General features: G+C 35.9%; 1 protein-coding gene across 2 annotated transcripts in view; it reads left to right on the top strand.

Moving 5' to 3' along the window:
* GALK2 (galactokinase 2) overlaps window positions 1-21,043 on the top strand; it is a 178,030-nt gene that overhangs the window by 129,251 nt on the left and 27,736 nt on the right. For both annotated transcript variants that reach the window (XM_074234713.1, XM_074234714.1), the window contains one exon: window positions 1,596-1,806. In XM_074234713.1, the coding sequence (XP_074090814.1) occupies window positions 1,596-1,806 (211 nt within the window). The remainder of the gene's footprint in view (window positions 1-1,595; window positions 1,807-21,043) is intronic.

Here is a 21,043-nt window from a genome sequence, read left to right as displayed (position 1 = left end):
GGTAAAGAAAAAGCATTGGACTTGAACATAGAAGATGTGAGCTCAAAGTCCAACTTAGCCACTTAATAGCCATGTGTTCAGGATAAGTTATTTACATTCTCTGAATTTCAACTCCTTTATCTATGATGTGGAAACAATTATACTTCGACCCGAGGCTTAGATGTTTAACTTTTACAGCTAAAGTGAAGATCTCCAGCACCTAGCATAATATTCAGCACAATTAAGGACTTAATAAATGCTTGTTGATTGATTAGTTGAACAATATCTTTGGACAAGTCAATTAACTCCTCTGAACTTCTTCACTGTCTGTAAAATGGGAGTGATGATATTTATATTGATGATGCTTTGTTAAATTCCTGAGAATTGAATGAGATAGTATATGCAAAGTACAAACCTCACTGTGTCAATCAGTCAGCTTTTATTAAACCCTACTATATCCCAGACAGAAAAGTAATGAGTCTAGAGGAGTTCACACTCTACGGGGAGGCAATATGAAAATAACTATGTTATATGTACACCAGCTATTATCATTATAAACACTTGATTCTTAAGCCATATCTAGAGAAGTAGCAGGGGAAAAAACCATGTATTTATTTCTTGCCTTAAAAATGGACATAAAATAAAGTGTAAAATGTGTTAAACAAAGGACACTATTGTCTGGTTTCCCAGGTCATTTTTAAAAGCATTAACTCTTTTCAAATGTACAATCTGAGGTTTTTAAGAGTATCATTGAATAAAAGTGTTTGTTATTAATGTTTCCCTGAAATTAATGGTCTTAACCAAAACACAAAGCTTTTTTGGTACATCCTGCTTCTTTCACAGAATAAGGAAAATCTAATAATTGGTATTGCAGTAAAATAAATCAATTGCACATTTCCCTATGGAGTTTTCTCCTTTCTCCTTCCTTATTTCTTTTCACTATTTGTTCTCTCTGTTCTTGCCCTACCTTGGACCCAGGAAATGAAGTTCCACTGGCCCTAGTGTCTGTTCCAAGGACTAGGGGAAAGGCACTGTCTGGATTCAAGCAGTTTCTGAGTGCCAGCTCCTTTCAGAGGAGGACCATACAGTTGAATGAAAATGATTTTTCATGACAGTGAGGTTTTCTTCTAAAATACTATTCAAATGTCTAGATATTCAAGTTCATTAGGTATATTCCAAGTGGCATTTAATGAATAGAAGTCCTAACCAGGTCATTGATGACATGATTCCCTCGGATTTAGATCATGTGAGGTTGGAATAATTATCTATGAATGTTATAGAGACGGAGTGTAGTAAGTAATGAAAGGTCATCTGACTGGGATTAATGGTGTAGAATTGTTAATGGAAGTAGCCCTGTGGGAAAGGAGGGAAAGGCATAACATCAATAAGAGATTAGTGTTCTTTTTAAGGACAAAGACTTAATTTTTCTGGCTTTTGAACATCTGTCACATAAGAATGGGAAATTCCAAACATGTGAACCCACTCTGTTTTTCTGAGCAATGGTGGGGAGCTTGAGTAGATTGAGTGGGAAGAAATTCATCTTGAATTTGACTAATTAAAACAAGACCTGTTAATTTCTGAATGGAAATTAATGATTTTTTTATTTGAATTTGCAGTTCCTGGCTAAGTACAAAGGCCTAGAATGGAACAAAATCCTGTGCTTCAAGGAAGTACAAGTCAAATTAGGATTAAGTCTGGAGGAAATGGTGCTGCTAGTGGAAGAAGTCTTCCATTTGGAATCTTACAGCCCAGTAGAAATCTGCAATTACCTAGAAATTAGTCTGGAGGAGCTCAAGACCAAAATTCTTTGCAAGAACACTCAAAATGGTAAGTCCTGAGAACTTCCAACCAAAGATGAGTTGCTTCTGTTCCTTTACCTTTAGTAAATGGTTAAAGCCCAAGTTTCCAAATGATATATCTCAATTTGGAAGCATTCTGGAGTGAAAATCTAGGTATGTAATCTCCTGACTTCTCCTGTTTCTCCCACACTTATCCACTCTGAACACTTTGTTATTAATAGAAGGAATTTTCAGTGAGAAAAATATGTCCTAAGTAATGTGTTATTATAGCCTATGGGGTCATGAAAACTCAACTGACTAGTAACAGACTGGATGTTTTCCATCATAATCTGTGGCCTGTATTTTCTCTCCATTAAATTTGTTAGATCTACTCTAATTTCTCTTGGTACCTTGTCTGGTACCAGAAACTGGAGATGGAGGTAGGAGACATGGACTTAATGAAGAGTGTGGCTTCCTTGGTACTGCATGGTTTAGAAGCTGAAGATGCTTCATCTGATGAAAGGCAGACCTCCTGAGACTGTCAGCTCTTAGCCATGATCTTGTAGCCCTTCACTAAGACCTGGCTTGATTTGTGACCAAGATCTCCTGACACTTTGCTGGCTTTTTATTCACTATACCATGCTGCCTCTCTTGCATTGCAAAAATGGATGCAATCATTTCTTCTATCTGTTTCCTTCCCTTTATTCCTATCATCCTCACTCTAGTTTAATTTCTCATATCATCCATCTTGGACCACTGCATTTACTTTACAGTAGTACTTTCCTATTAAGTCTTAATACTCTACTGATCAAAACCTCATTCACATGCTTGCTAGAGATATCTTCCTTCCTTAGACATGTATATTTGATCATGTTCTTTTTTTGTTCAAAGCCTCTCAGAGGCTTCCTTGTTACCTACTCAGTAAAGTTCTTAAGGATTTTTTTTTCCTGGCATTCCAGATCTATTGACATCCAGGTCCATCTTGCCTTTGCAGCTTTATCTTATATCCCTTCACCTATCTGGTGCTCAGCAAACCTAGGAACCCAGGGCTTCTTTGCCTTCCTGTCTTTACTCACATTGGTTTCATGCCAAATAAAATATTATTTGTAATATTAATAATATTTATATTATTATTTATATATTAATATTAATCATAGGGCAGTGAGGTGGTATAGTGAACAGAGGGTTGGACCTGGAGACTAGTAGACCTGAGGTCAAATTCAGCCTTAGAACTTCCTAGCTTTGTGACTCTGGTCACTTAATTCTGTTTACCTCAGTTTCCTCATCTGTAAAATGAACTAGTTGGAAATGGCAAACCACTCTAGCATCTTTGCCAAGAAAACCTCAAGTACTATTATGAAGAGTCAAACAAGTCTAAAACAACTGTACAAGAACAAAATATGAATTGTAATAGCTAATATTGTTAGAGTGCCTATTATGTATTAGGTACTGTGCCAAGTGGTTTACAAATATTAGCTTATTTGGTTCTGGGAGGGAGATACTGTTATTCTCATTCATAGATCCCAATCATATTTGCATCTTTGTCCATTATTCTTCATTCTTCTTGGCTCAAAGTGTTCTTCCTTTTCACCTTTGCCTTTTCAGATGTTATCCGTGCTTCAGTCCTAACTTAATTCTTACCTTCTTTATGAATCTTCCTTGATCACTCTTTCTCCCTTCTCCCTGTTCTCTCACCTCCACTTTTACTTCTTCCTCAGTTCTATGGAATACTTTGCATTATTCTCATCTTTTGCCTCATATTATGTTATTGTTTTAAACATCTTCAGTGAACCCTTATTTCATCTGAGTCTTATTTTATCTTTATATTTCAGAACCCTGTGCTACAGGTCTTTAATAAGTCACTTTTCAAATTGATTCAAATTATAAAGCACAGAGAACTGGTCCCTGAGAGGAGAGACCTGAGGACAAATTCTTTGACATATAACCTGTAGGTACTTGATCTTTTTGGTCATAGAGTAATGGATTGAGTTGTTGTGTTTAAGAAATAGTCAAGTGCTTCCAGGATTCTTGTCCAGTTCATCATAGATAGCTTTCAACACCCATTATTTGATAAACATAGTTTGGATTATTTTCCCCTGAATGACCCTGTTATGAATGGGAGTTGTGTTGGCTGTCTACCAGTTCTCATCACAGTTTATGAAGACAGGTCACAAATATTTTGGCCAACATTTCCAGTTTCAGCCTTGAGTTCCTTTGGAATCCTTGGGTGCTTGCCATTGAGTCTCAGTAATTTATTTATTTCCACTTTGTCAATTATGTTTAGAACATCCTGTCTGCTTACTAGTGTTTGATTTTTCCAATTCAAAAGATAGTTTGGGAGTGAGAGTATCCTAAACCTCTTAGTAAAACTGATGCAAAGAGAATTTGTTGAATGTTTTTGCTGTCAACGTTTCATTTTTAGACCATGCCGTTTCTTCAGCAATTGAACTGAATTGAACCATGTGGTTTCTGATTCTCCAGCTAACTTCCTATCTTTGTTATATTAGAAGAAACTTTTATTTTAGTAAAATTCCCTTTCAAAATGTTCCTAAAATGCATTTTGGTCTACTCTCTCTCTTTTTTTTTTTTTAAGTTTTTTGCAAGGCAAATGGAGTTAAGTGGCTTGCCCAAGGCCACACAGCTAGGTAATTATTAAGTGTCTGAGGTCGGATTTGAACTCAGGTACTCCTGACTCCAGGGCTGATGTTCTATCCACTGTGCCACTTAGCCGCCCCTGGTCTACTCTTTTTTCACTTTATGTGTGAACTTTGTGGGTTTCTTAATTCTTTACATTTAAGCATATTTCAATTTTTTTAAAAAAGATTAATTCCTTAGTACAATACCCTCTGTCACTTTTTCTGTTACCTTTATAGAATTTTTCTGATCTGTAGCAAACATTTTTAAAAAGAATAAAATATTAAAGAGCATTATAGTCATAACAATGGCATTTGGGAACCTTCAGACTTTTACCCTGAATGACAACCCAAAAAGATCTCTTGATATTCCTCAGCCTGGGGGTGCAGTTTTAAATACAGTAGTGATGACTTTCTGCCAGAACTGATTGCAGTGGATACCACTCTTGTACCCTAGAAGTTCCCAACCAGGACCCTCAATGGAGAAGAACCCAACTTCCACAGCCTCTCTGCAGGCTACGCAAATGAACAAACTCTGTGATCCTCCTTCCTTGCCAAGACAAGAAATAACTTTGATATGTTGGTAGCAGTACTCCACCAAGATGTGGAGCAGCATGGGTTCATAGACAAAATCAGACTATGTAACTCATTTGGAGATGCAGAGCAGAGGTGTAACTATGTAAGGGAAACTTGAATTTTTTTCTTAGAATATCTAAATCCAGGAGGTACACTTCTTTCTTATAACTTCTCTCTTATTCTTTGAAACCTCCACTAATCCTATCATTCTATCTTCCTTTTCCACTCTGTTGTATTTCTTTTGAAGGATTCAATAATTTTTCTTTCTTTTAAAAAGACTATCACTAATCTTATGAACTTTTTTCCAAGTGGTAGAAAGCATAATTTGTAATCAAAGATGTAACTGGACATTTCAGTGATCATAATTCGTAAGACATATTGTTTTTCTTTATAATATTGTAACCTGTTATCATTGTTTTCCTTTTGCTTTATTCTCTTTGAATCAGTTCAAACAAGTTATTCCACATTTCTCTGACAAGTTATTCCAGGTTTCTCTGGATCCATCCCTTTCATTATTTCTTATGACACAACAATATACTGGGTTTTTTTTTACATACTATAGTTTATTTGGTCATTGCCTAGTAGATGAGTAACCCATTTCTTTCCAATCTTTGTTACATCAAAACATACTCCTATACATATTTTTTTTTGCATTTATGCATCCTTTTTTTCCTCTTTCTTTTATCTTTTTTTGGGCTAGGAACCAAATAGTCATGTCACTGGATCAGTAAGTTTGCACATTGATTTCTAGGGGCTAGTTCCAAGTTGTTTTTATAATGACTGAACCAATTCACATCTCTTTGAGTAATGTATTAATATCCCAATATTCCTGTACATTCTTCAGAAATTGTCATTTTCCTTTTTTTTTGTTCTCTTTGGTCATCTGAAGGGTAAGGAGGTGGAAAACTCAGAGCAATTTACATTTGAATTTCTTTAACTGTTAATGATTTAGAACTTGTTTCTTATATATCTTTTGACTATTTGTTTGCATAGTTGTATTGATTTTCTATACATGTTTCTATCCACCTATATCTATCTATCTATCTATCTATCTATCTATCTATCTATCTGAAATGAGACCTTTATTTTAAAAAAATTAAACACAAAACTTGCTATAAAATGATTTCTTCTTGACTATTCTCCTCCTAGGAATTAAACTTCTCATATTAACTGCACTGATTTTGTTTGTGAAGAAACTTTTCACTTTTATGTAATGTCTGTTTTATCTCCTCTGATTATCTCTTTTACCTGATCAAGAATACTTCAGTTATCCATAGTTTTTTTTTTATTAAAGATTTTATTTATTTTGAGTTTTACAATTTTTCCCCTAATCTGACTTCCCTCTCCCCACCCCCCACAGAAGGCAATTTGTTAGTCTTTACATTGTTTCCATGGAATACATTGATCCAAATTGAGTGTGATGAGAAAGAAATCATATCCTTAAGGAAGAAACATAAAGTATAAGAGATAGCAAGATCAGACAATAAGATCAGTTTTTTTTTTTCCTAAATTTAAGGTAATATTCCTTGGTCTTTTCAAACTCCACAGTTGTTTCTCTGGATACAGATGATATTCTTCATTGCAGACAGCCCCAAATTGTCCCTGATTGTTGCACTGATGGAATGAGCGAGTCCATCAAGGTTGATCATTGCCCCCATGTTACTGTTAGGGTATACAACGTTTTTCTGCTTCTGCTCATCTCACTCAGCATCATATCCATAGTTTTTAATGATAATTCTTTCTCTCTATTATTTATGATGTGACTTTTTATATCTAGATCTTGTATCCATTTAATGCGTATTATGGTATATGTTGTGAGATATTGGTGTAAACCTAATTTCCATACTGTTTCTCATTCTTCCCAGCAGTTTTGGTCAAATAATATATCTTTGTCTTAGTAGTTAGAAACCTTAGAATTTCGGAGCATATTGCTTCAATATATAATTGCTTCTCTGTCTTTGATACCTACCCTCTCCTGATGATCAACTTTTCTATTTAAAAAATAAACACATTGGAGTAACTAGGTGGCGCAATGGATAGAACACTGGCCCTGGAGTCAGGAGTACCTGAATTCAAATCTGGTCTCAGACACTTAATAATTGCTTAGCTGTTGCGGCCTTGGGCAAGTCACTTAACCCCATTGCTCTGTAAAACAAGCAAACAAACAAAAAAAATAAAATCACAGTTTTGATATTGTTGTTTTGCAGTGTAGTTTGAGATCTGGTACTGATAGGCATACTTTTTTCATTATTCCCTTGAGATTCTTTTTTGAAAATATGAATATTTTATTTGTTTTCTAATTATATACAATAGTAGTTTCTGCCAATCATTTTTTTGCAAAGTTTTTAATTTTACAATTTTCCCCCCTTCCCCCTCCCCTTCCCCTTCTACCAACAGTAGTCAGATAGTCTTTACACTTGTTTGCATGATATGCATACATCAAAATTGAATGTGTTGAGTGAAAAAATATGACCTCAAGGAAGAAATTATTAGAGATAGCAAAATAATGTAATACATAAGATAACGTTTTTTTTTAAGAATTGACGATAATAATCTCTGGTCTGCATTTAAACTCCACTGTTCTTTCTCTGGATACAGATGGTATTCTCTAACTCAGATCCCCTAAAATTGTCCCTGATCACTGATGGAGTGATTTTTTTTCTTTTTCTTTTTTCTTTTTTATAAGGCAATGGGGTTAAGTGACTTGACTAAAGTCACTCAGCTAATCCCTTGAAATTCTTGACCTTTTTAAATATTTTTTGGTGCATTTTGTTGTTTTTCTTGTTCTATAAAGTAATTTTTTAGTAGTCTGACTAGTATAACACTGAATTTGTAAATGAATTAAAGCAGGAATTTTTTTTTTTTATGATGACATGGCCTAACTCTTCAACTACATTTGACTGTATATTTCTGTAAAAAACTGTTTTTTAATGTATTTATGTGATTCATTGCATGTGTAATGAATGAGTTGTTTTCTATATTCTGTAGTTATTTTAAATGGAATATATTGTCTATCTCTTCCTGCTACGCTTTATTGGTAACATAAAGAAAGGGTTATTGTTAATTTCCATTCACCTCCTTTGCTGAAATTAGTCCTTCCAAGTAAACTTCTGCATAGAATTCACTATATTGCCTATTTCCCACAGAAATAGCTCCACCATGCACTATCAGGCTTTCCCAAATACATCAGAGACTCCTTGAACAGCAATAATTCCTATGGAATAAGGACTTTTTTAAAAATGAAATTGATAATGTTAGATGCTGAAATCTCTCTTTTAACATTACTGAATTACTCTAAAGGTTCTGTCTAACATTATGATGTGATTCTGAATTTGCTTTATGAATGGAAGTTATTGAGCTCAATCACTTTCCCAACCTAGATTCATGATATAGTGAATGGAACAGTAGAATTATAGGCATATAGGCTTGGATTTAAGTTCTGATTGCATCACTTACTAATAGCTTGGCCCTGAGTGAATCTTTAACCTTTCAGGATTTCATTTTCCTTGAGGGATCTCTAGATGATCTCAAAGGTTCCTCCCAGCTCCAATTGTAATGGAGCCCAACACCTACTGAAGTCAGAAGTCTTTTTGTTCCTTTGCTGAGGCATTCTATTGGTGCCTTTCCCTGATAATAATAGAAATGAAATGGAAATCGAAAAATAAATTGACAAAATATGACAGTGGATAAAGCACTGGTCCTGGACTTGAGAAGACCTGAGTTCACAATCAGCCTTAGATAACTTATTAGTTATATGACCCTGGGCAAGTTGTTTAACATCTGTCTGACTCAGTTTCCTCAATTGTAAATTGGGAATAAAAGGAGCTACCTTATAGGATTGTGGTAAGAAAAAAATTAGATAATATTGGTAAAATATTCAGGATAAAGTTGTAATACAGCAGTTGCTTAAGAGATTCTTATTCCCTTCCTTCCTTCCCTGGCGGCCCTGGTAAGCTTTCATCCTTACTTCTCTTATAGCAAATGCTTGAAGACCCTGATAATCAGTGGTGGGGGCAAAGATTAAATATTCTCATAACTGATGTATTGGGGTACCTTAAACAAACAGAATGATATCTGAATAGAAGGTTCTTGGGGAAGCATCCAAGCCTTTGCATTGAGTGTCTTTAACAATGGTGAGCTTCCTAATTGGGTCCAAACAATATTATTACTTTTTTTAATTCTAGCTGTAATTGGCTCTAATTTCTCCTAAATGTGGAGATTTGAGCCATGTAATCCCTTTGGAAATCACTTAATATTATGTAACCATATATATAGATTTGAAAGGAAGCTTAAAAATCATTTGGTTCATATTCCCAAAGGGCAACAAAAATATGCATACCCTTTGATCCAGCGATACCACTACTGGGTCTGTACCCTGAAGAGATGATGAAAAAGAGTAAAAACATCACTTGTACAAGAATATTCATAGCAGTCCTGTTTGTGGTGGCAAAGAATTGAAAATTAAGTAAATGTCCTTCAATTGGGGAATGGCTTAGTAAACTGTGGTATATATGTATGTCATGGAACACTATTGTTCTATTAGAAAACAGGAGGGATGGGAATTCAGGGAATCCTGGAGGGATTTGCATGAATTGATGCTGAGTGAGATGAGCAGAACTAGAAAAACATTGTACACCCTAACAGCAATGGGTGATGATCAACCTTGATGGACTCATTCATTCCATCAGTGCAACAATCAGGGACAATTTGGGGCCCTCTGCCATGGAGAATCACATCTGTATCCAGAGATAGAATTGTGGAATTTGAACAAAGACCAAGGACTATTACCTTAAATTTAGGAAAAAAACCTGGTATCTTATTGTCTGATCTTGCTATCTCTTATACTTTTATGTTTCTTCCTTAAGGATATGATTTCTCTCTCATCACACTCAGTTTGGATCAATGTATACTGTGGAAACAATGTAAAGACTAGCAAACTGCCTTCTGTGGGGGGGGGGAGTCAGATTAGGGGAAAAATTATAAAACTCAAAATAAATAAAATCTTTAAAAAATAAAATAAAAAAAGTCATTTGGTTCAGACCCTTAATTTTACTGATGAAGAAACTGAAGACTAGAGCAATGAAATGATTTGTTCACAGTCTCTTCGGTAATAAAGGAGCAGAGCAGATCCTCTGACTCCCAGTTCTGCACTTCTTTATCATGCAGCGAGAACTTGAAAAAAAAATGCTACTTTGTGCCTTGAAAAATTCACAGGATAAAGCATCCAGAAGTCTCTCTCTTTAAGGGATAAATCCAGTGTGGTTTAAATTATTTCAGCCTTCATTAATGGAGATTGGCCATTTTCTTGTTTCATAGAAATACTACTTTCTGCAGATGGAAGCATAATACTTTATGTATCGACACAGAATTGTTGCAAAGTCCTGATAAAGTGATGTATTTAAAATACTTGGTAAACTTTAAAGAACTACATAAATGTTGCTTGTTGTAATTGTTGTTATTGTTATTATTTCTTAGGGGCAGCTATGTAACACAGTAGAGGGCTGGGCATTGAATCAGGAACACCTGAGTTCAAATTCAGCCTCAGACATTTACTAGCTGTGAGACCCTGGGCCAGTCATTTAACCATGTTTGCTTCAGTTTCCTCATCTATAAAATGAGCTGAAGAAGGAAATGACAAACCAATCCAGAATCTTTGCCAAAGAAATCACAAATTGGGTGACCCAAGAGTTGGACATGACTGCAACAACAACAACAACATCATTGATTTTCTGTCTCATTTTTTCACACAGAATGTAAAAGTATTCAAGAAATACTAAAGCCATGTTGATCCTTTTAAATACTGTGAAGGGGGCCAATTATTGCTGAGTTTTGAATTTTCATTTAAATATGTTTCTTGAAGAAACTTTGTTAAACTCAGCTTAGGTGAGTAACTTTTACTTGGACGTTAAAATAAGGGCTTCTCTGATAAGTTCTGTTTTTGTGATTCTGGACAGGTAATTGAACCTCTTGATTTCCACAGAGATTCCCCTTAAGTTGCAGGGTAGGTGCCTAGAGAGAGTTTACTTATTGAAAGTAATCTGGGGGGATGGAGCCAAGATGGTAACAAGAAAGGATCAAGTCTTAGGTGCTCTCTGATAAAACTCATAAACTAAGGACTCTAACTAAACTTTCAAGAGACAGAACCCACAAAGGGACCCAGCGAGGCAGTTCTCCTATTCAAGGTAACCTGGAAAAGAGCAGAAAGGTTCTGCTCCCCAGGGTTGGAGGGGCGGCTCCCCAGAGGGGTGGCCCACCAGAGAGAAAGAACTTCAGCCTCCCGGAGGCAGCCCCAGGGCACTAGGAGCTGCAGCTCACAGCAGTGGGGGAGTCTCTTGAGCTACACCCTGGGGAGCACTGGGCACAAAGTGTGGGAACAGCAAGGGGGGGACCACTGCCACAGGGAGCACGTGGAGCCCAGCCCTCAGGGCACACAGTGAGCAAACTGGGAAAAGAAATGAGAGAGATACAGGAAAAACATGAAAATGAAGTCAGCAGCTTAGTCAAGGAAATCCAAAAAAAAAAAATGCTGAAGAAAATAGCATGCTAAAAACCATCTTAGGTCAAATGGATAAAACAGTTCAAAAAGTTATTGAGGAGAAGAATCCCTTAAAAAGCAAAATTGGCCAGATGGAAAAAAGAGATAAGAAAACTCTCTGAGGAGAACAAATCCTTCAGACAAAGAATAGAATTCAGGGAGATTGATGAATTTACCAGAAATCAGGAATCAATACTTCAAAACCAAAAAAAATGAAAAATTAGAAGAAAATGTGAAATATCTCATTGAAAAAACAACTGATATGGAAAACAGACTTAGGAAAGATAATTTAAAAATTATTGGAATACCTGAAAGTCATGATCAAGAAAAGAGCCTTGACATCATTTTCAAAGAAGTGCTACAGGAAAATTGCCCTGATATTCTAGAAACAGAGGGCAAAATAGAAATGGAGAGAATCTACCAATCCCCCCGAGAAAGAGATCCCAAAAAACCAACCCCTAGAAATATTATAGCCAAGTTCCAGAACTCCCAAGTCAAAGAGAAAATATTACAAGCAGCCAGAAGGACACAGTTCAAATATCGTGGAGCTGCAGTCAGGATCACACAGGACTTAGCAGTAACTACATTGGAAACTCGTAGGGCTTGGAATATAATATACTGGAAGGCAAAAGAGCTTAGAATGCAACCGAGAATCAACTACCCAGCAAGGCTGAATGTCCTCTTCCAGGGAAAAAGATGGACTTTCAATGAACCAGGGGAATTTCAAATGTTCCTTTTGGAATGGCCAGAGCTGAACAGAAGGTTTGATGTTCAGATACAGGACTCAGGTGAAGCATGGAGATTGGAGGAGAGGGGGGAAATATGAGGGACTTAATGATGGTGAACTGCATGTATTCTTACATAAAAAAAATGACACTGATAATACTCATATGAACCTTCTCAGTTAATAGAGTAGGTAGAAGGAGCTTTTACAGTTGAAGCACAGGAGAAAGCTGAATTTGAAGATAAAATATGGTGTAAAAATGGAGTAAGTAGAAAAAAAGGGAAATGTAATGGGAGAAAGAAAAAGGAGAGGGGGAATAGGCCAAGATATTTCATATATTAAGATTTTTCTTTATTACAATGAGCTATTGCAATGATATGGAAGGGGGGAAGGCAAAGAATAAGGGAACCTTTGCTCTCATCAGAGATGGCTAGGAGAGGAAACAGCATATATACTCAGTGGGGTATAGGCATCTGGAGTAAGAAGGAGGGGGGAGCAGGGGGAAGGGGTGGGGATGTGAATAAAGGAGGAGAGGTTGGACCATGGGCGGAGTGGTCAGATGTAACATATTTTCTTTTTTACTTCTTGGGATTGGATGGCCTATCTGGGACCATAGAGCTAGGTGGATTCTGGGCCTAAGGGGTGGTATGGGGGCTCAGGGCCTCTTGGCCCTTGGACTAGGAATCTGTCTGCTGTGCCACTGAGCTACCCTACAGCAGAGTCGAAGTGAAAGGAGAGAGAAAATATAGTACATGGTAGTGGAGAAATAAGAAAGGAGGGAGTTGCGATCAGCAATGGCAATGTTGGAAAAATATAGAAGTAACTTTTGCGATGGACTTACCATAAAGAATGTGATCCACCCATGACAGAGTTGTTGGTGTTGGAACAAAGATTCAACTCAAGGACATTTTTTATTATTATTATTTGGGTGGGGGGTGCAGGGCAAATGGGCCTGGGTGGCCTGCCTGGAGACGCATAGTAGGGTGATTGTTGGTTGTATGAGGCTGGATTTGGACCTGGGTGCTCCTGGCTCAAGGGCCAATGCTCTGTCTGCCACCTAGCCACCCCTACTATTATTTCTATTTTATTGTATTTTGGGTCTTTTTTTTTCTTCCTTTTCGTTTTTGAAGGGCAGTGGGTTTCAGCTGGCTTGCATGTCACACGGCTGGGTGATTGTTGGGTCTATGGGGCTGGATGTGGGCTCGGGTTCTTGTGGCTCCAGAGCTGGTGCTTCGTCCATTGTGCCACCTGGCCATACCCACAATTATTACTATTATTTTTTTTATTTTAATTTTTTTCTCTCTCCTTTATTGCTCAAGCAAGTCTATATTTATGAGGGGGAGGGGGTATTTTGCTTACTCTTAAACAAGAATATTTTATTACTGTAAAAAAAGCATTTGTACAAAATGAGAATAAAAAAATAAAATGAAAAAAAAACCTTAAAAAAAAGAAAGAAATCTAGGGGCAGCTAGGTGGTGCAGTGGATAGAGCACCAGCCCTGGAACAGGAGTACCTGTTCAAATCCGGCCTCAGACACTTAATAATTACCTAGCTGTGTGGCCTTGGGCAAGCCACTTAACCCCATTGCCTTGCAAAAAAAAAAAACCCTAAAAAAAAAGAAAGTAATTTATATTTGTTAAGTCCCCTTTCCTCTCATACTGTCACTTCCTAAAGTGTTTACCTTTTGTCATTCACTCTTTTAAAAAGTTGTACCTTTTTTATTAAAAGGAAAAAAAAAGGCACATCAGAAATCTTACCTTAAAATTGAGTCAGATATTCCTATGTTATGAATTAAATACAAAGATATGATATGAATTAAGTACATAGAAACTATATGATTTCAACAAATTGAATAATTTTCCTTTTAAATAATTTAGAAGACTTTTTTTACAATTTAAGAAACCCATAAGAAATTCTAAAAGATATTATAGTTCTCTTGAATATACAGGTTGAATAGAAGTCCTTCAAATTTTGAAGGCTGTGACTTTTAGGAAGTTTCTTGTTTTCTTTTACACAGAATAATATGAGGGCTTATGCCAAGATAGTGGTAATGTCAAATGGGAGGAGAGGGAATATACAAGAGATGTTATGATGGGAAAAGGTTTTGATAATTGATGGATATTGGGGATGGCTGAAAATGAATAGACCAGGATGACACCAAGTTTGAGATAGTGTGACTGAGAGAATGGTGTTGCCCTCTACAGTAATAAGGACGTTTGAAACAGAGAATTTAAAATTCAGAGTTTTAGGGGAAATATATTGAGTTCAATTTTGGATTTATTGAGTTTAAGATGTTTGGTCATACATTTCAAGATGTCTAATAGGCATTTGGAGATGTGAGACTAGAAGTTAACAGAAAGATAAGGGCTGAAGAAGGAGATTTGAGAATCATTAGCATAGACATGATCATTGAATCCGTTGGTACTGATGAGATTGCCAAGTAGCACAATATAAAGGAAGAAGAGAATATGACCCAGGACAAATATGATCCAGGACAAATCTGTGGGATACCCACAATTAATGATCACAACTTGTAGAAATATACAGCAAAGGAGAAGGTGCAGTTAGATAGATAATAAGAGAACCAGGATAGAATAGTGTCCTGAAAAGCTTAGGGTGAATGGCAGCCTCAAAGTCTGCAGGGACATCAAGAAGAATAAGGGTTAAGGAATTAGATTTGGCAATTTAAAAAATCATTAATGACTTGGAGAGAGCTTATTGAATAATAAACTTGGAAGTCAGATTGCAGAGAATTAAGAGACTGAGAAGAAAGGAAGGGTAAGTGTATCTACTATAGATGATTTCAAGGAGTTGAGTTACAAAGCATATAGGAAGATAGCTAGCCAAAGTGAATCAAGCGATTTTTTTTAAGGATGGAGGAGATAATAAGCATATTTGTAGGGAGTAGGGAATCAACTAGTAGAAGGGAGAGATGAAGATAAATGTGAGGGGGGGGATTATAGAAAAGGAAGTCTTCTGAAGAAGTTAGGATGGAATGGGATCTCTTATGCATTTATCTTGGCAAGGAGAATGTTCATCTTTTCATTTGAGACAAAAGTGAAGGAGGGCATAGTGTTAGAGGATATTTGGGTGGTGCAAAATGACAAGGAAGTGGGAAAAGTGAACTCAGTGAATGACGTCAATTTTTTAGTAAAATATGAGGCAAGGTTCTCAGATGACAGAGTTGGGGGAGGAGGAGTCATGAGAGTAGAGTCATAAGAAGTTAAAAGAGTATTGAAAAGTCTCTGTGTTTAATGAGCTAGTGTGTTTCTCCATCTATCTAGGATTCTGATCTCTGGGGATCTTTTAAAATGGTTTTGAAAGAACACATCTCCCATGCTCTCCTCAGACCACCAGATCTGATTTAGGCTTGAGAATTTGGACGAGGAGGTCTAGAAACTAAACCTCATGGTATAAAGTTAAACAGTTTGGGCTTTGCCTTCATTCTATAGCTAGAGATTTCCCAACAAAAATGCATGAAGTCTAGGTGCCCCAGAGTTCAGAAATCTGGGCCCTCCTTGTCTTATCATTCCATGTTGTTTTCATTGTTTTCATGACCCCCTATTGCCATCTATCCAGGACATCATAACAATTGTCTCCCCCGCCCCACACCAAAGCAACCCAAAACAAACCTTTATCCTATCTCTTCATGGACAGAAATAGACGTATAGCATTCAGTTGATCTTAGTTTTGGATTGGTTATATTCAAGATTAATAATAATAAAACTAATAGGGCATGATGAAAATAAATAGGGTTGATTTTTTTTTCCCCTGTGTATAGAATTCCAAGCTAGCCACATAAATCTGGATAGCTTTTTATGGAAATACTAGGGTAGAGAATTAACAATCTTAGAATCGCAGGACTTTGGAGTCTAGTCCTGAAGTTTTGTTGCCTTACTGGAAAGAGTTTTGTTGTTGGTCCAATTTTTCAATGAAGTCCACATCCTAAAAACCATGAGGCATCAAAAGTCTGGATCCTGTTTTTGAAGACATAGCAAAACCAGATGAAGATTGGAAGACAGACTCTTCATTGAATGGGTTTCCCCAGCTCCAAAGAGGAGTTTGGTTGGTAGCACTATACAAAAGAGCAAAAATCTATTCTTTTATTATACTATAACAACTAAGTGAAGGATAAGCTCTTTAAAAAAAAAAGAGGAGAAAATGAACTTAAAAGCAAGGGGCTCCTTACTACCCTTCTGCATCTTAACCTTTCTTGCCTTGCTGGAGTATTTATTTAGTTTTCTAATTCACAATTTGCTCCATAGCATTTTTTTTTTTGCAAGGCAGTGGGGTTAAGTGACTTGCCCAAGCTCATACAGCTAGGCAATTATTAATTGTCTGAGGCCAGATTTGAACTCAGGTACTCCTGACTCCAGGGCTGGTGCTCTATCCACTGCGCCACCTAGCCTCCTCCTCCATAGCATTTTAATCCTATGTCATAACCTATGTCATCTTCATGAATAGTGAGATGAATCCCAAGAGAATTCCTAAAACAATGGTGTCAAACTCAAATGGAAATGGATCCTTGTCGCCACAAATTGACTTCAAAAATCACAAATTAACATTACCTATTTTGTATTATGTTTTTATTGATTTTTTAAAACATTTCCCAGTTACATTTTAATCTGGTTTGGGCAGCAGTGGAAGTTTGATTAGTCTCTCTGTGTTTACTATCTTGCCCTAAAGTTGGTTCAGTCCTTTTCTAAACTGACTGAAGGAAGTATAACTCTACCTATTTTCAGCTCCCCTACCAGCCCCCAGATATAATTAAAGTTGACTGTATCATAGAATCAAAGGAACTAAGGCAACTATAATTGGCCTTATACATATATGTGTGTGTGTGTGTGTGTGTGTGTGTGTGTGTGTGTGTGTGTGTGTATATGGCAACAACAAAGATTAATTTATGTGCTTCTTAAGCCAAAAATAGAATGCATCACAGAGCTTCAAAATACTCTTCTTATGGCACAGGTCTAACCCTGTCATTTATCTGTTCTAAAATCTTCAGTGACTTCCCTTTGCATAAAACTATTAAACTTTGCATTTAAGCCTCTTCACAAAGTAAGAAAAATATATTAAAAAAATTATTAGATGTGTTTGTGTTTATGTGTGTGAAGGGAAATAGCCTGAAAGTCTCCTCTTATGATCACTTATTCAATCTATTTTAGAATTTAATATTTCCTGGATTATTTGTGTGTATTTTAAGATTTTTCTGAAAAATATTTATAAATCATATGCACTTTCCTTAATGAGACACTCATATCTTCACAATTAATAACCATTTTTACCCAGAGAATTATTAATACATTCAACTAATCTTCCTAATTTTGCTAAATTTGCATAACTTTAGTAAAGCAGTGAAGATATGATGGAAAGAACAAAGTATTTAGCTGGAGTCAAAATGCCTGGGTTCAAGTCTCAGCTCTACCATCTACTAATTGTGTGATTGTGTATGTTAATTAACATCCCTGACTTCCTTTTCTTCATCTGTGAAATGTGGACAGAGATACTTACCAGCTCTGTGATTGCTGACAAGTTACTTATTCTTCCCAATCCCTAGTTTCTTCTTCTGAAAAATGGAGACTGTAGTACCTATAAATTCTACATCTCAGGGTAATTGTGAGGATTAAATGAGATATAAGTGAAGCACTTTGTAAACCTTGAAATGTGACATAAACACTACTTATATTAAGATTTTGCTCTAATTTCCCTACCTTTTCAGGCTTATTTAAAGTATTCTCTATTATACCCTCAACTAACTTGCCTGATCTTATCCTGTCATTCCTTTTCCCATGTAATCTGTCTTCCATGTTTAGGATATATTCTCTTCTCATCCTTGCTTGTTGAAATCCTATTTCTTCCAATTCCAGTTCCAGTACCAACTCTTCCATGAATCTCTCCTTGAGCCACTATACTTGAACATTCCCCCTTTCTCAAACTTTTACAGACCACTTTGGAGCTTTCCTTTGTTCCTATGTCATTTTATCTTGCTTTATATTTATTGATGTTCTTGTTGTAATTACCCCTTTGTTGACTCTACATCCTTAAAGGAAAGGATTCTGTCTTTTTTTTATCTTTTTATCCTGAACAGAATAGTTTCAATATTCTGAAATACTAGAGTTGCCTGAAGAATCAAAAGGGCTCATGACCCAAAAGTCAAAAGAGACACATATGATAGGTTCAAATAGCCTTTGGCATATGTTCAAGAAGTTGAGGTTCAAGGCATATATGTTCAAGCCGTGATATATAAAAACCATCATCTAAGAGATGTTCTATTGGTCAGATATCATGAACTGACCAGAGGACCATTATCATATTAAAAGATCTAGAAGAAAGTCTCTAGTATGTTAGGTAGATCTTCTATAGAGGATTCATGAATAAAGACTGCATTGAATGAAAAAACATTCACTGGTAGTTTGTTATCTGTGTCATTGGGAGTAGGACTGGTCAGCCAAATCAATGAGATACACTTTGAGATATGCTTAAAACGTTGCTTGTATGCATACTCTAGTACTCTGGTGAGTCTTTGATCTCCTGCATGTTCTTATTCCCACCAACATTATACAGGTATACCTTCCACATCACAGTTTTCCCCATTGCAGTTTCAATGTGTCATAGGTTGGCATAAGAAATTGAATGAAACTTTTTTGAGACTTTTGAAGAAGCCACAGACTACATACAAGGGCCAACTGATGACACAGAAGAAGTTTCAAAACTCAGAAATTCATAAAGCATATGTATAATATTATATAATATTAACATGTTTTATTTAATAATTCAAACTTCTCTGTATGAAAGGAGGGCCATAAAATTGTATGTGGATTTTACAAATCATAGGAGGCACTGTACTTTTTTTAAATTTATTTTTTATTCTTTATTCTAATTTGGCACTGTACTTCTAATGTTCACAATGGGGAAAGGGATAGGCTGTAGATCACAACCCATCCATTCATCCTGTGTCACTCATTTCTATGTTCTGTAAATTTACTGCAGCCTTCTCTCCTTCACCCCACCCACATTAAGTAGATATTAAAATTGAGCACTTGGGTTGTCCATCAGTGATTAAAAAAAAAAAAATTTGTCCAGTTATCCTAATTACATATATGTGATAGGTGAAATGTATCCTGGAACTAAATTTTTTGCTTTCAGTTCATCTTCAAAGCAAATAACCTATAAATAGAGATTTGAGCATGTGCTAACAGAATATCTTGGATCCTCTTACATATAAGTGGAGCTTAACTCTATGCAATAAGTAAGAAATGTATGTAAATGAGACTTGTATAAACAAAGATATATTTTAAATTCAGTAGACAATTTGGTAACTTGAAGGAATTCCAAAAATGAATATTTTTTTAAAGGGGAAAAATCCAAAAATCCTTTGGTATGTGAAAAATGGCCAACCAATTTAGTATTGAGTAATTATTAAACTGTCATTTTCTTAAAGTTAGGAGAATATGTAATATTGTTTATATTTTTAAGCATCAATATTAGTAATGACTGCTGAGCAACTGCCTAGTCTGAGTATATGCTGGTACCTTTTAAGAAGTGCAAGTTGTAGGGGCAGCTAGGTGGTGCAGTGGGTAAAGCACCGGCCCTGAAATCAGGAGTACCTGGGTTCAAATCCAGTCTCAGACGCTTAATAATTACCTAGCTGTGTGGTCTTGGGCAAGCCACTTAAACCCATTTGCCTTGCAAAAACCTTAAAAAAAAAAAAGTACAAGTTGTGACCCTCAAGATTCTATGGCTGCTATTAGCAGAATTGGTCATTTTATTAGTTGTGTCTTAGTCTTTTAGATTTATAGTTCTCTCAGTATTTGCCTCTTTTCTAGACTATCCTATTCATTAGAAAAGCAATGAAATCAGGAAACTTTGCTTTGGTGTTCCCTAGGGTTATTTTTTTGGGCTTTTTTCTTATGGTCATTTCACTTAAGCTTGCTTGCTAATGTCTTGTGTGCCTTGAATTGCCATTCCTGCCTTACATTGTTTTCTCTTTCTAGTTTGAAGGTACTTCTTTCTAAAAAAGAGAGAGGCAAGAAAAGGGTAGAGTAGTTCTGTCTTCTCTCTGACCTCACCCAAATGGTGAATCTACCCCATCCATATTTTCTTGGACATTCTTTCAGGTTTGTGCTATGCTTTTGTATTTGTTCTTGGTTCTGTGCCTCTTAAAAAATTCGAGTTCATTAGCACATTCCCTATGCAGTCACATTGTTTTGTTTTATCTGCTTTTCTATTTTTCTTCATTAAGATTGTTCAATATACATATATATATGTATATATATATATATATATATATATATATATATATATATATTAATCTCAACATCCCACAAAAACCACAATCTATCTTTAGAATGTTACAATAGAGCTATTTTTTCCTGAATTTCTTGACATCTAGTTTTGTAAAGTTTAAGGTATTACATATCCAGCTCTGACTAATGTTCCCTCAAGACTTGACATAATCATCTTTCCAAATTTCCTTTTGTCTAACAAAGCCAACCTTCTTTATGCATTTGCACACATACTTTGTACATTTGTCTGTGTGTATATATGTGTGTGCATGTGTGTGTGTGTGTGTGTATGTGTGTGTGTGTGTGTGTGTGTGTAGCTATGAGATGGTTGACATTAAGTCTGGTATATCAATTCTCTTCTTGCTTTATTTTGCTTTGAAAGATGAAAATTGACAAGTCAAGAATTTCTCAGAAGACTTAACCCCAAGCAGAATTAGGCTTATACCAGATAAGGCTAAAGTTTTTCCATATATATTTTCTATATCTTGCCTCTGGGTCAATTTTGTAATCTGTATTAGAAAAAACATGGTTCT

Source organism: Macrotis lagotis, chromosome 4, assembly GCF_037893015.1.
Source record: "Macrotis lagotis isolate mMagLag1 chromosome 4, bilby.v1.9.chrom.fasta, whole genome shotgun sequence".
Classification (NCBI taxonomy): Eukaryota; Metazoa; Chordata; class Mammalia; order Peramelemorphia; family Peramelidae; genus Macrotis; species Macrotis lagotis.
This window is presented reverse-complemented; position numbering and strand designations above follow the sequence as displayed.